Raw genomic sequence first — 15,502 nt, forward strand, 5'->3', positions numbered from 1 at the left:
CTCATGTCATTCATACATAAACATTCATGAGCATCACTCATGACAAACATACATAAACATTCATGACCATCATTCATGTCAACATTCATGAGCATCACTCATGTTAACATTCATGAGCATCACTCATGTTAACATTCATGAGCATCACTCATGTTAACATTCTTGAGCATCACTCATGACAACATCCATGAGCATCACTCATGTTAATCAACATAAACATTCATGAGCATCACTCATGTCAATCAGCTTCAAAAGCTTCATTTACAGAGCTCTAGCTTCAAAAGCTTCATTTATAAAAGTTCCAGCTTCTAAAGCTTCATTTACAGAGCTCTAGCTTCAAAGCTTCACTTACAAAGCTTCACCTACAAAGCTTCAGTGCAGGGTATACAAATACCGCCACTGAACAACTGCCACTTCGGCCCATACATGGATTCAATTTGAAGTCTCTAGCCAACAGACTCTATTGACCGAAGACTTGGGGGACTACATTATGTACCATATATTGGGCTTCAACTGGGCTTCATGAAAAATACTTAGGGGACTTAGCCCATTATCTATGTACTGAGGAGCGAGCCCTTATTCTATAAAAGGGACTCCCTCACCACCATTAGAGAGCATCAACTCTAGCTCATATTTATGTATTGAGGAGCGAACCCTTATTTTATAAAAGGGACTCCCTTACCTTCAAACGCCACAAGCCGAGCCAACCAAGGCAACATAAGCCACGAGCCGAGTAACCTCGCAGCGTGTGCTACTTCTAGTTGAGCATCATTTTAGATTGAGCACTGCCTCATATCGAGCATCAGTTCAAGACAGCATCTAGTTACTTCGGCCCACACATGGACTGAATTTCAAGTCTCCAGCCAAAAGACTCTCTTGACTGAAGACTTGGGGGACTACTGTTTATACCATACTTAGGGCCTCCGTATTTAGACCTCGTATAAATACTCGGGGGACTCAAATGTAATTATGTAATAAAGGAATGGACAAATATGTAATAAGTGAGGAGCCCTTATTTTATAAAATGACTCCTCACCCTCACAATTAGGGGATGCCAATTCCTAAGCCCTCTCACCCCCTCTTAAAGCTCTCACTCTTAGAGCTCTCTCTCCCTCAGATAAATAAATAACCAGTGTGGACGTAGCCCAAACCTTGGGGTGAACCACGATACATCTTGTGTTATTTACATTTCTTGCAATTCACGGTCGGATTTACGTTGTTCCAAGACCTCCAGTTCTATGCATCAACATAATGAATTTGGAAAATAAACGTCAAAAACGGATTCAGGACATCGAATTACCCTAAGAAGGGTCCCGGGTAAATTTCAAAAAAGTCAACAAAAAGTCAACAAAAAGTCAACACATGAATATTCTAAAAATATTCCATAGCGGAATATTCCATTTAGGTTGGGCCGTCCAGCTGGTTCTAGGCCTAGACTTTGGGCCGGTTCCTCGATTGGGTTTTGTAAGGGCTTAGGCTCAGCAGCCGGGCCTAGGGATAATGGGTTTGAACTTTGGGCTAAGAGACTTGGGTTTTAGGTTTAGGATTTTGGGCTTGGTTTAACTACGACCCAAGGTTTAGGCTGGCTACATTCGACCTGTTTAGAATAGGGTTTTGGTTGCTTGGCCCACAGTTTCAGGGCTGGGTTTTAAGGCCCAATGACCTGGGTTTAAGAGGCCATGGGCCCGTTTGTTAGGTGGGTCGCCGGACCTTGAGAAGAAGAAGGTCGGAACATGGCCGGGAACTTCCCTAGCTCCGACGGAGCTCGAAACATAACCAAAGTTCACCATTTTAGAACCAAAATAAAGGTAAGAAGATGTAGGTTTGAAAACTACCAAAATGAGGCCATGACACGGCCGGAGTTGGCCGTAAATCCACACGAGAGTCGTAAGTTTTTCTCGCCGGGATCTGGAAAATCAATCTTCAATATCTCTATGCAGTTTCGTCAACCAAAATTTACAAGAACGTGATAAAAAAACCATCACAAGAATAAAAGATAGGGTTTAACATGTCTCGAGGCTTACCTAGTCGAAAAACCCAAGAACTCGCAGGAGAACTCACAATAACGACACTAGCCACTGTGCAGCGAGAGAGGATAGATAAGGAGCCTCGACTTGGTCTGAGAATCATGAATAGGAAGGTAGTGTGATGGTGGTGGGGCATGGTTACAGAGATGGGAGCTCAGGGAGCTTAGGGAAGAGTAAAGTCTAATAGTGAGAAATACCTGCGAGAGGGAGAGAGAGAAGAGGAAGGTTACGGGGAAGCATCCACGAGAAGGAGAAATAGTGGGGGGAAAGGGAGAAGTGGGGTGCCACATGGCAGGCATGGAGAGAGCAGAGCCGGGGGACCAAATCAGCGGTGTTGGGCACACCATTTAACCCCTAAAAGCAATATTTTAAAACAAAAAGAACCCAAACAAAGTGAAAATACGAAAATACCCTTCTGCTCTGTAAATTATGGGACGGGTTGTTACAGTTTAGATCGTTGAAGTTTGATGTACAGTGAACCCCACACCTAATTCCTATTTAAAAAAAAAAGAATGGGAATCCCTTTGCATATAAGGCCTATATATGTATATATATACATGGACGGATCCAAGACACCATTTTTTACACAACTTTTGACTCACGTTTTTGTAGAGCCCACTTTGGATGTATTTCAACGATCTGAACCATCTATCTTTTATGTATTCCCTCAAATATCATGTGTACCAAAAATCACCCAAATCTAAAACCATATGACCTTTGGATTAAGGGTTTAGGGTTTCATTGTAGAGCCATATTCGTCCATTTTATTCACTATAAATGAAAGTTTTAATGGTTTTGAATTTTTCTAATTTTTTGGAAATATGTCTTAATGGTAAAATTGCCACTTTGTCAAAAAATGGATGAGAATAAGCTTGTTCAAGATTTTTCTTTATTTGAGGCACGCTATCTCCCCTTAGAGTAAAACTCAAACTTTAGGTTCTGAACCTATCTCAACTTGCTCCAACCCTTGGAGTAAAACTCAAATTTTAGGCTCTTAACCTACTCCAACTTGCTCCAACCATTGGGCCAAATATGAGTTTTAACCGAAAACTCATTTTTGGGGAAAATTTAGTCTAGAATTTCCCCTGGGTAGTGGGTTGGCCCACCATATATGTGTTTTATATTCTTTTTTAGTGTTCCACGAGTTTCATGGTGTCGGTTTAGTGATTTTTCAATATTTATCGAAATATAAATATTTTTTTGGTTAAAATGTTCATAAAATTAAATTATGATTGTCTACAATTTTATTTTATTTTTATTTAAAAAAAAGTTACTTTCAAAAAAAAAAAACTATCTTAAATTTGTTCTTTAATAATCTCAGACAAAAATTTAACCCATAAGGGTTAGTGCAGAAAAAATGTTTCTGGTTTAAAATCTAAATTTTATGGATTAAAAATTTTAGGTTTTAACCCAAGGTTAGAGATGGTCTAAGGATTACCATTTTTTTTCCTTTCTTTCTTGTTTTCTATTTTAACCTTATTGAAAGTTATATATAGAATCTGTTAGTTTTCATCTACTAGCATCGGCATTCAGATGTAAGGTTGAATTGTCCAGCCATCTTATATGTTTTTTTTTCGTTAGTCGATAGATGGATGTTTCCTCTCATAAACCTAAATCCTTAATTTTGTTGGAGAAATAAGTTTAGGGTGTGCTTTTATTGCTTTTAACTTATAAATGATTTATTAATTTGCGAACTTCAACATGTTTACAGATAAAAGAACTTTGTGGCAGACAGTTTAGCAATTCATAGTCTTGATTTAGATTTACGTGATTTTTATTTTGATACTCCTCCTTCTTGTTCAGTTAGTTTCATTCGTAAGTATCAACTTGGAATGTCTCGGTCTAGATTTATTATTGAATAGGTTTGTCTGACTTCTTACTTTTAGCCCCGTTTTTCAACCAAAAAAAAAAAAACCAGGATGATTATAAAAATAAGAATGTCCATTCAAATTAACCAACAAGATTACTAGCAAAGAGAACCCATATTTGACCTAATAAACGCCTTCGAAGTAAACATAAAATCAAATATATGGATGAACTTAAAAAATAGGGTAAAGTACAAAAAACTACCTCAAGTATTGGTCTCACGACACTTTCATACCTCATCTTTTTAAAATGACAATGTCATACCTCATTTTACGAATTTGTGTCAATGTCATACCTCTGTCAGTTTTCTGTTAGTTTCTCTGTTAAGTGCTGACGTGGCTTAAATAAATTAATAAAATATTAAGTAATTAATTAATTATTAATTATTAAATATTATAATTAAATATAATATTATATAAAAAAATTAAGAATTAAAAAGAAAAATTTTAAATGGCCTAGGGTGCGGGCCCTTTCCTCCACCCGCACCAACCTTCTTCTTCTATTCGACAACCACCAAACCCAGAAACCTTCCCTCACCCGTCCCCCAAACCTTCCCCAACCCACCTTCATCCCTCACATCTTCCCTTCCCCTACCTTTTCCTGTCCCTTTCGAACCTAAACCCTAACCCTAATTCCCCATTTTCAAATAGAAGCCCTCGACCCCATCGCTCTGATTCTCTCACAGAACCCTAACCCAGATCAACATCCAGTCCCCTTGAGGTTCGCCACCAAGAGCTACTGTATGGAGAGAGGACCTAGATACAGAGCCCACACGGAACTCAGGGAATCACGGCTAAGGAGGAAGTACATGAGTCCAGAAGAGTCCAAAGAACCCGAATCAAAATTGACCCCATTGAAGAAACAAGTCAAATTTCAGACCCATCTGATCGATTCACGAAAAAGGGTCTTACGTTCTCGATCAATCGATGCCTGATTTCTCAGCCGTGCTGTTGAAAGAGAACCACAAGTCGTCGTCGAGGCTTCCGTCGATGCAGGAGATAACTCCACCAACGAAGAGTTGGGCAAAAGCGGCGGACGGGGTTCTGTCGAATTGAAGGGGGAGTAAATTGGCGATCGCGGGAGAGAAGAGGTACAACCCACCCTCTATCTCTCATTTCTCTCTCACCTTTCTCCTCTTTCACCAAACACATGAATCCCTAAAACTCAGAAACCCTTCCCACCCGTCTCCCCCACAACCTTCATCCACCATCCTCTCTCTCTCATCTCTCTCTCCTCAGTGGCCTGAAAATTGACAAAACGTCGACACTTTTTCTCCCCAATGCCATGAACTCCCTATCCTCCCTCATGAAGCTATTGTGCGTCCTACCGTCGGTAATTTCGAAGCTTGGATTCTCCGCCACCAAAAACCCATCGTTATTCTCGTCGAGCTTGAGATGAAGCACCTGCTCATTACCCGCCACATCAGAATCCGGCGATGTCCACGCTTGAGCGGTACACACTCATCTGGGAGCAGAATCCGATAATGTATGACTCATTCATCAGCGACCTGGCGTTCTCGAACGCGTCAAAATTTTTTCGATCGTCGCGATTCAAAATGAACAGGGTGCAGGAAGAGCTGCAGGTAGCCTAGATAGAGAGAGAAGAGAGAGAGAGAGAGAAGAGAGAAAGAGGATAGAGAAGGTGGTGGAGGAAGGTTGGGGGGATGGGTGGGCAAGGTTGGGGTTTTCTGTTTGAAAATGGGGAATTAGGGTTAGGGTTTGGGTTCGAAAGGGACGAGAAAAGTTAGGGGAAGGGAAGATGTGGGGGATGGGGGTGGGTTGGGGAAAGTTGGGGGTACGGGGAAGAGTTTGGGGCTTGTCGAAGAGAAGAAGAAGGTTGGTGCGGGTGGAGGAAATGGGAGGCCCGCACCTCTAGGGGAAGGGAAGAGGTGGGGGATGAAGGTGGGTTGGGGAAGGTTTGAGGGGTGAGTGGAGGAAGGTTTCTGGGTTTGGTGGCTGTCGAATAGAAGAAGAAGGTTGGTGCGGGTGGAAGAAAGGGGAGGCCCGCACCCTAGGCCATTTAATTTTTTTGTTTTGTTTTTTTTATTCTTAATTTTTTTATAATATTATAATATTATATTTAATAATTAATATTTTAATATTTTATTAATTTATTTAAGCCACGTCAACACTTAACAAAGAAACTAACAGAAAAACTGACTGAGTTATGACATTGATACAAATTCGTAAGATGAGGTATGTCATTGTCATTTTAAAAAGATGAGATATGAAAGTATCATGAAATCAATAGTTGAGGTAGTTTTTTGTATTTTACCCTAAAAAATATTTAAAAATAAAACTATTTGTACCACATTTACTGATTATCTTATCTAATCATTATAGTCTACTGAGAGGGTTGGAGTCGTGTGAGTGAGATGTGAACAACTCATGAAGCATTGGTCGAAGATTAGGGGACTCCATACGACGATGGTGAGAGATTTGGCGCGTGGTGTGCTTGATTATCCCTTGGGCGCTTGGCTTGGCCATCGCTTTTGCCACTACTGGCTGGCAGGACCAGCAGCACTACACAATCAATGACATTAAAAGTCAAAAGCCCCAAACCTAACTATCTATCAAGCTATATAATACGAAGGTGTCCTCTCTACGAAGACTAGTGGCCTCTAATTAACAATAATAATATCAATTAAATAATACGAAGGTGTCCTCTCTACACAGAATGTGAGCTAGCCCTTTCTCTCTGGTTCTGGTTCTTAAGCACCCGGCACACAGAAATACACATACAAGACATTTTTATACAGTACAGGGAAGGGTTCTCTATTTTTTTTAATAAAAATGGGGATTAGTTGTAAGACCCACACCTTACTGAACTTTAATGATCCGAACCGTCTTATTTTCAAGTTACACATTATAGATCATCCTTGCAAAATATTAGCCAATTCGAAAATATTTGAGGCATTTAATTGAGTTTAAAGAAATTAACGAATATTTTATTATAAGAAAAATATTGAAATTTCATCATGATAATTAAAAAGGCAAATGATTTCGGATTGTACTGAATTTTTTCACAAATAATATATGAATGTAAACTTAAAAAATAGACGATTTGAATATTTGAAATTCGATGTGGAGTAGGTCCCACTACTTATCCCCATTTTTTTTGAAGAAAATAGGGATCTCTTCCCTTAAAGGGACTGTACATATACATATACATATGCAAATGCATATGCATACAAAGAGAGATAGAGATTGCTCTCAAAAAATTATTGAAGACAAGGACAAGCTCACATGACCTAAAACCTCATCTTTCATGGGCCCCTACGTATAAAAATTTCTTCTCCTTCTTCTGATTCCTCTCTCTATCTCTCTCCTCTCAGACATAGTAGTTTTCTTCTAAACAAGAAAAATGGAAGACGGAATTTGATGTTTTGCTTCTCATTCTAGAGCTTCACAAAAGGTAATTAGCTATTCAATTAACCAGTAAATTTAACCATATATGTGTGTGTATGTGTGTCTCTCTCTCTCCCTCTCAATCTCTCTCGTTTGGTGGCATAGTTTGGTCAACACTAATATACCAAGAAGCTAGTTTACTACTTCATGACCTTATCGTTAAGCCGTCCATGGCTAATTTTGTCACGTTTTATTAGGGTTTGCGTTTTTCCTATTGTGGTCAAGGAAGGCACCGACCCTCTTTTGTGGATGATGAGACTCTCAGACTTTAGGGCCTCAGAGATCTGATCAGAAGCACAAAATGATAACAATTTTCAAAAGGGTATAATTTCTGGTGAGCATTCTTACATGCTAGCCAGTTTTTAATAAACAAAAATTTCCTTATTATTTTATTTAATTTTTTCATTTACTACACTAATCAGGTGATAGGGTTTTGGATAATATTGCAAATTATTGTGATAACAAGATCATGGAATTTATGCAAAGAGATCAAAAGGGGTATTCTGACAAAGAAGATCAAGATCAAGAACAAGAAGATCAAGAGGAAGAGGAGGATATAATCACCACCAGTAAGTTTTCTTCATCATCATCTCATACTTCAAATAACAGCAATTATGGGTCCTCACCAAAGTACAAAGCCATCCTTTTTCCTCCTCCTCCTGACCACCACCAGCAGTACGGCCAGCAAAAGCCGCGGCTTAATATTCAGAGTCACGGCTCTCCGGAAGCCACAAACTTCATGGACTTATCACTAAACAAAGATATTCAGGCTGCTGAGGGTGGTACTGACGAAAATTACTGGCCTGCGAGCTGCGAAAGGGAGCACATGTTTGAGAAGGTTGTGACGCCGAGCGATGTAGGGAAGCTCAACCGCCTAGTTATTCCGAAGCAGCATGCCGAGCGGTTCTTCCCGCTGGACTCATCATCAAACGACAATGGATTGTTTTTGAATTTTCAAGACCGGACGGGGAAGCCATGGCGATTTAGGTACTCTTATTGGAATAGCAGCCAGAGCTATGTCATAACGAAAGGGTGGAGCCGTTTTGTGAAGGAGAAGAAGCTGGATGCTGGCGACATTGTGTCGTTTGAGCGCGGGGTTGGGGAATCCGGTAAGGACAGATTGTTCATTGACTGGAAGGGGCGCCCTCCCCCTCCTCCTCCACCTCGGCTACATCATCATAACCATTACGCTGGAGGCAGGTTTTACTCGCCGCTGCAGAGGCCGCCGCCTTCGTCTGTGATATCGTCTATGCCTCTTAGACACCACGAACATTTTCTTCATTCGAACAACAACATTCATCATCCGTACCACCATCACCACCATAACCATCAGATCATGAATCAACAATATTTACCGCATCAGATTCATCAGTTGCAAGGTGGAAGAGGTCATCACGTGATTCATCATCAATATCCAAGGGTTATCGATTCGGTTCCGCTTTATCAGCATGCTAATTATAGGAGTTCTACTACTAGTACTAGTAGTGAAAGTGCTAGTGTTGCTTCAGCTGGTAAAAAGCTTAGGCTTTTTGGTGTGAACATGGAATGCTCAAGTAGTCCAACTGAGAAGGAGGATCATCAAGAATGTCAGATATTGTCTTCAACAGCAATACCTTACCATAATCATCATCATAATCTTCCATCGTCAACGGAATTCATGAGGCTGCCCAATACAAGTAGTACTAGTAGTACTCCACCAGACCATCACTTCCTCTCAAACAAAGGGAAATCTACAACTACTTCGTTGTCGTTTTATTTGAATCCCTAAAGAGTTTTTGATCGTTTTCTGTTGAAGGACGAATTTTCGATCTTCACTAGTTCACTTTCCTCTTGAATTAAAGGTACCCCAATGGACAATGATGCCCCACAGGTCTAGCTGAAGATCAGCTGCCTTTCAAAGAAAGGAACAATCTACTTTACTTGTCGTTTTATTGGAACATACATGGTGATCCCAAGCTAGCTAGCAAAGAGTTCATTTGATGTGAATTTGCAGGTCAATATATTATAAACAAAAGTGAACAAGCATTTTCTTTACATAATTACGTACATACTAGTAGTTGAATTTGCAGTTTCAGTTTATCAGAGTACTACTACAACTGCGGCTGCATTTCTTTTTGCCTTGCATATATAACTGATTAACTGATTCGCGGTTAAGCCTTCTTGTAAGCATACACATTTATATATATGTGCACTCTCCTTAGTTACTTTGATCACTACTGCACAATGGACACCTAGTTTCCAACATCCCACCAAAATTTTAAGAGTAAAAAGGTTGAACTTTGATGATAAAGTTTGCCATTCAAAGCTTGTACATTTTTTTGGCTGAAAATATTAATTGTATATTATTTAGTTCTCGTTACTAATTAATACATTGAAATATAAAGTTCAACTTTCTTCTCCTCAATTACTAGTTTGAATACTGCTGTTATATGTGTATGTAGCAGTAGCTGCAACATGCTTGATATGGACAATTTAATTAAATTAAATTTGTTTCTTTAGGATGTGCATATAGAGTGTTTAATCACTATTTGCTGCTGCAGCTGCAGCTAATTAAATTAGGCACCCTTTACAGGTAAGGCTAAGTGCAGAAAGCTCACTGATGTAAAAAGGTACATCTATTCATCTGTGTTCTTAATTAGTAACTTTATTTCAAAGTTTTTCTAGTGTTATGGCCAAGTACATATATATATATAGTTTCTGCCCCTACCTTGCAGCTTGTTATTACCTTGGTAATTCATATTTTGATTTCGCTTATGATAGATCCAGCCTGTTTTGAAATTGTCTTGATATCGATACTGCAAAAACCAGGCAGCTGCTAGAGTTTAACTTGGTGTAAATTAAAACTAATACCATAAATCTGCCCCATATATATGAGTAATTCCTTTTGTAAGACCAACTTTAATGGTGGGCTAAAAGGCAAATTACCACCTAAAATTTCTCCCCAAACCCAATCCAACCCAAGGAGAAAATTTGGGCTAAATGCTAAATGCTAAACCAAGGCCAGATTCCTCCCAAAATTTAACCCAGAAATCGAAATTTAAAATTTTCAATATTTATCGGAATTTAAATTTTTTTAGATTAAAATGTTCATAAAATTAATTTACGATAGTCTACATATTTATTTTTAATTTTTAAATTTAATTTAACAAAAAAAAAATAGCCTAAGTTCATTCTTTAATAATCCCGGGCTAAAATTTTATGCTAGAACGGTTGGATCAGAAAAGCTGTTTCTGGGCTAAAAACTAAAATTTCCGGGCTAAAATATTGGCTTTTAGCCCAACCATTAGAGATGGTAAACAGTTAAAATAATTTTTTTCTCTAAATTAAGCAGTTCTCGTGTAATATTAACCTCTATATATCTATGTATAATTATATATTTTTTGCAGTATAGTTATATATATCTATATGAGAATGTATACATATAGTATAACCATCTCACTTAATTAGTAAATTTACTTGATTATGTACTCCTATATATATTAATCTTCAACAATTATCGTGGATTATTTCATGCAGACATGAGTGTTAAACAAAATAGCAATCATTTATTAATTTACATATGATGAAGTAGATTTTTATAATTAGTACTAAACTTGTTTGTAAGCTTAACTAATTTATAACTACACTAATTAATCACATCTCCTTTCGTTAATCTTCATGCGCTAGCTATATATGTAATGCTAGTTTCCATATTAACCACTGCATTCTAACACGTTAGCTTATTCTCTACACTGGCTGGCAATGGCATGCCAAAATTGGATTTATAAACTGGTTAATTGCTAAAGGCCGGCTAGGGTTCCATATTAAAGTTCGTTTAATAGGGTGATGAGCAAAAATGCACTCCTAAAAACTTGGTCCCCCTAGCATTAACATCCTTATTAGTAATAGTAGCACTAGTACTCTTTAACAGCAGTTCTCCAGGAAACGAGTTATTAATCAATTGTTACAGAGTCAAATTTTGTTCAAATCTATAAATGAGATACAACACAAAACACACACACACACACACATATATATATATATTTCCAAAGGAATGATACAAACTAGAACTGCATGTATTTATTTGCAGAATTCCATTGCTATAACATCAATCACATTACTGTAAAAAAACAAGATTGTTGTGCAGGCCACGAAAAATCAGGATTATGATTGATTGTTTTCACAGCTGCATGCTGTTAATCCTCTTGATCACCTTCAAGTTGGTCTAGGGTTAGGGTTACTGTGTTGCTCATGAAAATCAAAAACCCTAATTTTGTCCTGTTGGTAAAGTATTCAAGTGGCAATCAACCCTAGCAATGCTCCTCGTTAATTTAATGACGCATCAACAAAAATATCGACATTATGTATAAAAAGAAAAGTATAAATACAGAAAGGTGAGTTTATTGGAACGACCATGCCAACTGGTAATCAAGTCTAGCAATGGTCTCTGGAGAGTGCCCATCCTACATATGGCCTATCTATGTACAGCAAGGAAGTCTATGTAGGTTATCTAGGCTTAATATTAGAATGCAAAATGATGATGGTGATGAACATGTCACATGGCTAAAGGTAGAAGACAAACCCTAATACGCTGCATGCAAGCGCACAATTTTTCATACTTATTTCTCAACAGTCTCAAATTATGTTAAGCTATGCCATGATGCAAGAATACTGACTCTTTTGAACTGGCGCACAAACTTGCATGGACCACATTAGGGTTCTAGCCAACTTTCTCTTCTACAATTGTTTACTAAGATCAAAATTGCAGTGATACGGAGAGAGAGAGAGAGAGAGAGAGAGAGAGAGAGAGAGAGAGAGAGAGAGAGAGATTATTGAGCGTTTGTGGTAAGAATTTTAAATGCATTCATAGTAATAGTGGGGGTGTACTGTATGGAGTTTAATGGACTTTACTTGACTATCAAATTCAAATGTATTCAATAAGAATTTTAGGAGTAAACAAAAGTCATCCTGTATTAAATTAATAAAATGTTCATTTGGAAGTGTTTTTAATATGATTGAAAGCACTTTAAATAAAAAGTTTTTTTGCTCCAACTTTTTGGAAGGAAGCATTTCAAGTGTTATATTAAGATTCATTTGTTTTTTTACTAAGAATTGATTCCAAAAATATTTTCACTAAAATAGTTTTCAGTCATTTTAAAATATTTTTAAACGAGTCCAAAGACTTTTATGACTTCAAAAAAGTCTATGAAAGTATCTTGTGGTATTCAATTATGACTTCTTGTAAGTCTTCAAAAGTTTATGTGTATTCAAAATTTCATTGATTTTAATATTTTTTTTTAAGTCATGGTTTTGATGGACTTTGATTGCTTTTATAGTAAGTTTTTTGTCACTACAAATCCAACATCTTCCCCTAAATTTTACCTTAATGCAATGACTATCATTATCACTACTCCCACCACCGTGTTGCCACTACCACCTTTTTACCATGACCATCTCCTCCACCACCACCACTGTCACTGTCGCCCCAGCCATTGCCATCTTCATGAGCATATTTGCCACCCCTACTATGATCTCGACCGACTCTATCATCACCATGATTGCCACCTCTACCACCATCATCACCACCACCCCTATCCCTACTCCTTCCCCACCCCGCCACGGCAATCACCACCTCTATTATTATCGCCATCACCAAATACACTAATTTTACTACTACTATCTTGCCAATAATCATCACGTGTCACTTTGTCATAGTGTTGTTCACCATTTTAATTTAAAAAAAAAAAAAAGTCGTCAGTGAAGGCCCAAATTATATTTCTTTTATCGAAGCCGAAGCCCAAACCCGGAAACAGGAAGAACCGAAGTGTTTTCAGAGTGCCAAGCGAGAGAGACGGATAAAAAAAAGGAGCGAAAAGCAAAGAGCGCCATGGAGTACAGATGTGTAGAGTGCGGCGGTCGCATGACGACTCTGTTCGTCCAATACTCTCCTGGCAACATTCGTCTCATGAAATGCGTAAATCCCTTTTTATTTATTTATTTATTTTTATTTTTTATTTTTTCTGCTGCTACAAAATTGGTTTGATTTTTCTGTGAATAGGGTAATTGCAAGGCAGTTGCAGACGAGTACATCGAATGCGAACCCATAGTAAAGCTCCTATCTTTTTTCTTCAATTTTTTTCCTTCAAAATTCAACAAATTTGATACATTTTTTGTTGTTTGCACTGCCAGATTATTCTGCACAAGACCAAAGCTTACACACATTTACTCTATAATGTCATCGACCCACAAGCTCCTTCTTTCCAGGTACTGAAAATTATGCTGCTTTTTGCTTCTGGGGTTCTACAGTTTTACTGCTTCTTTGAAAATTTGAGTTCCCAGGAGTTGCTTATTTGTTTTTTTTTTTTACTACCCTTTCCAGGGTTTATTGTGGAAGTCGACTTTCGGATTTCTTCTGTTGGATGCTTGTATCCATTACCATGCTTGTCAGGATTTTGTTTTTGGAAATTTGAATTTTGATTCTTTTTGCAAAAGATGTGTTTTTATATGCATTGGGTGCCTTAGCAATGTGTAAAGATAGGAGCCTCTTCCTGGAAAGAAGCAAGGAAGAATGGGGCTTGTCCATGAGCTTCGCTTCGTTACTTTGGAGATTTCAAAAGGTTGGTGGAATTTTTATTGGATTTCATGGGTTTCATGCATCTAGGATGGTTTATTATAAGTTTTAGCAGATGGTTAAAATGTTCCCGTTTCAGTTTCCTATGATAAGAAATGTTGTTCCTATTTCAGATGCTGATGGATATTGTCTTGGAAATATCATGTTTCTCTCAACCTTTTTACTCGCTATGAGGATTCTTTTCAGCACATTCCCCAGACCGCTCAGGTAACATTTCTTGTTGATACTTCTCAGGATGACAGTGAATTTATATCAAGATTTTAACGGAGGCATCTCCTTATTTACATGTCTGTTTGGAAACTTGTTCAAGAAGCACGCCTGTTTGATCAGTCGGTAAAATGGGTGATGATGGGTGCTCAAGCTTATACTGAGAATAATAACGATTAGGAATTTGGTCGGGCTTAAGTTGATATGGTTCAAGAGCACAGTTTGAAGTTTAGGGAAAAATATTATAGAACACATAAGAAAGAATGACAATTTGTGATCACCCGTGAGTCATGGATTAAAAGATAACTGGATTGTTTTAGCCAATAGATACATACATATATACAAACCCTAACATACAAATGTGTGATATTGTCAATTCTGGTACAGGTATAAAGAGCTTCTGCTGGCAATATTGATTTCAAGTTACTTCAAATGTTTCTTATTGCAATGATGGTATGGTTTGGAAATCAAATAGCCTGTTTTTCTTTCTTGCATATTTGTACTTTTCTCCAATATACTTGGTTACACTCAACGCATATCTAATGTAAGCATGCGTTATGCGTTCTACAGGTATGGGAATATCCTTCTGTGATTTTGATCATTGATATATTTGTTTCATCATCCAACACTGTGGCACTCAAAGGTCAGATGATAATGTATTTACAGTCCTGGACATGATTTCAAAGTTTGCAATTTTCAATGCAGATTTTCATTAACTAAGCCTCTATGTATGTGTCAACTTTACCAGTGAACTACCATCACAAATTGTTACGGCAAAATGCTATTGCTAGATGCTCGTTCATCCTATTACTTTAGGTTTAAGGATTACACATATTGTTTTATGATATAGAATAGATGTCCTGCCTCGATTTGATGCGGAGGTGTGCGTTAGCTAACATTAGGTTTACTAGTATAGACTCTTACTCTAAGGATGGCTAACTGCAGCTGAATATCCTTATTTTCTTCTTTGTTTGAAACAGTGATAACTCGGTCACCTATGAGTAGATGTATAGCAGCCTGCTTCAGTGCTCATGTGGTAAACGTTTTGGTCACACAAAGGTGCTGGAGTTGGGAACTTTGAGATCTTAAATCATTGTTTGTCGAATTCTCTCCCTGCATTGAAATGCAGCATTTCTTTAGACTCGTATGCTCATTTACTAATCTTTTGAACAAATAGATCAATACTTCCAGCAAAGGCGGTGGTGGTGTTGACTGCTGTAAAATGTGGTGTAAATATATAAGATGTATGTTACTGTTAGTCCATTCAGTTCTCCTTGGCGTATTAATATAAATTTTCAGCTTTAGGTTTTGACCCGTGGATTGCCACTTAGTACTACAATATAGTGATTTCCCTCTTCACTGGAAGCTCATAGGTTCGAAAAATG

At 37.9% G+C, this 15,502-nt stretch overlaps 1 protein-coding gene and 1 pseudogene across 4 annotated transcripts; both read left to right on the forward strand.

The window, feature by feature from the left end:
- Positions 1-7,139: 7,139 nt before the first annotated feature.
- On the forward strand, positions 7,140-9,339 carry LOC126629838 (B3 domain-containing transcription factor NGA1-like). 4 transcript variants are annotated; one of them, XM_050299976.1, is made up of 3 exons: positions 7,140-7,307; positions 7,498-7,622; positions 7,723-9,339. In XM_050299976.1, the coding sequence occupies exon 3, from the start codon at positions 7,770-7,772 to the stop codon at positions 9,066-9,068; it is 1,299 nt and encodes a 432-aa protein (XP_050155933.1). In that variant the 5' UTR covers positions 7,140-7,307; positions 7,498-7,622; positions 7,723-7,769; the 3' UTR covers positions 9,069-9,339. The 4 variants fall into 4 exon arrangements, with proteins under 4 accessions (XP_050155933.1, XP_050155932.1, XP_050155935.1 ...); XM_050299974.1 differs by having other exon boundaries at positions 7,141-7,307; positions 7,498-7,634; XM_050299975.1 differs by having other exon boundaries at positions 7,498-9,339.
- Positions 9,340-13,468: 4,129 nt separating this feature from the next.
- Positions 13,469-15,375, forward strand: LOC126629840 (protein ARV 1-like; annotated as a pseudogene).
- Positions 15,376-15,502: the final 127 nt, after the last annotated feature.

Source organism: Malus sylvestris, chromosome 7 (assembly GCF_916048215.2).
Source record: "Malus sylvestris chromosome 7, drMalSylv7.2, whole genome shotgun sequence".
Taxonomy (NCBI): Eukaryota; Viridiplantae; Streptophyta; class Magnoliopsida; order Rosales; family Rosaceae; genus Malus; species Malus sylvestris.

What these genes read in the sequence shown, in the direction of transcription:
- LOC126629838 (XM_050299975.1), top strand. Translation starts at nt 7,770, where the DNA reads ATGGAATTTATGCAAAGAGATCAAAAGGGGTATTCTGACAAAGAAGAT.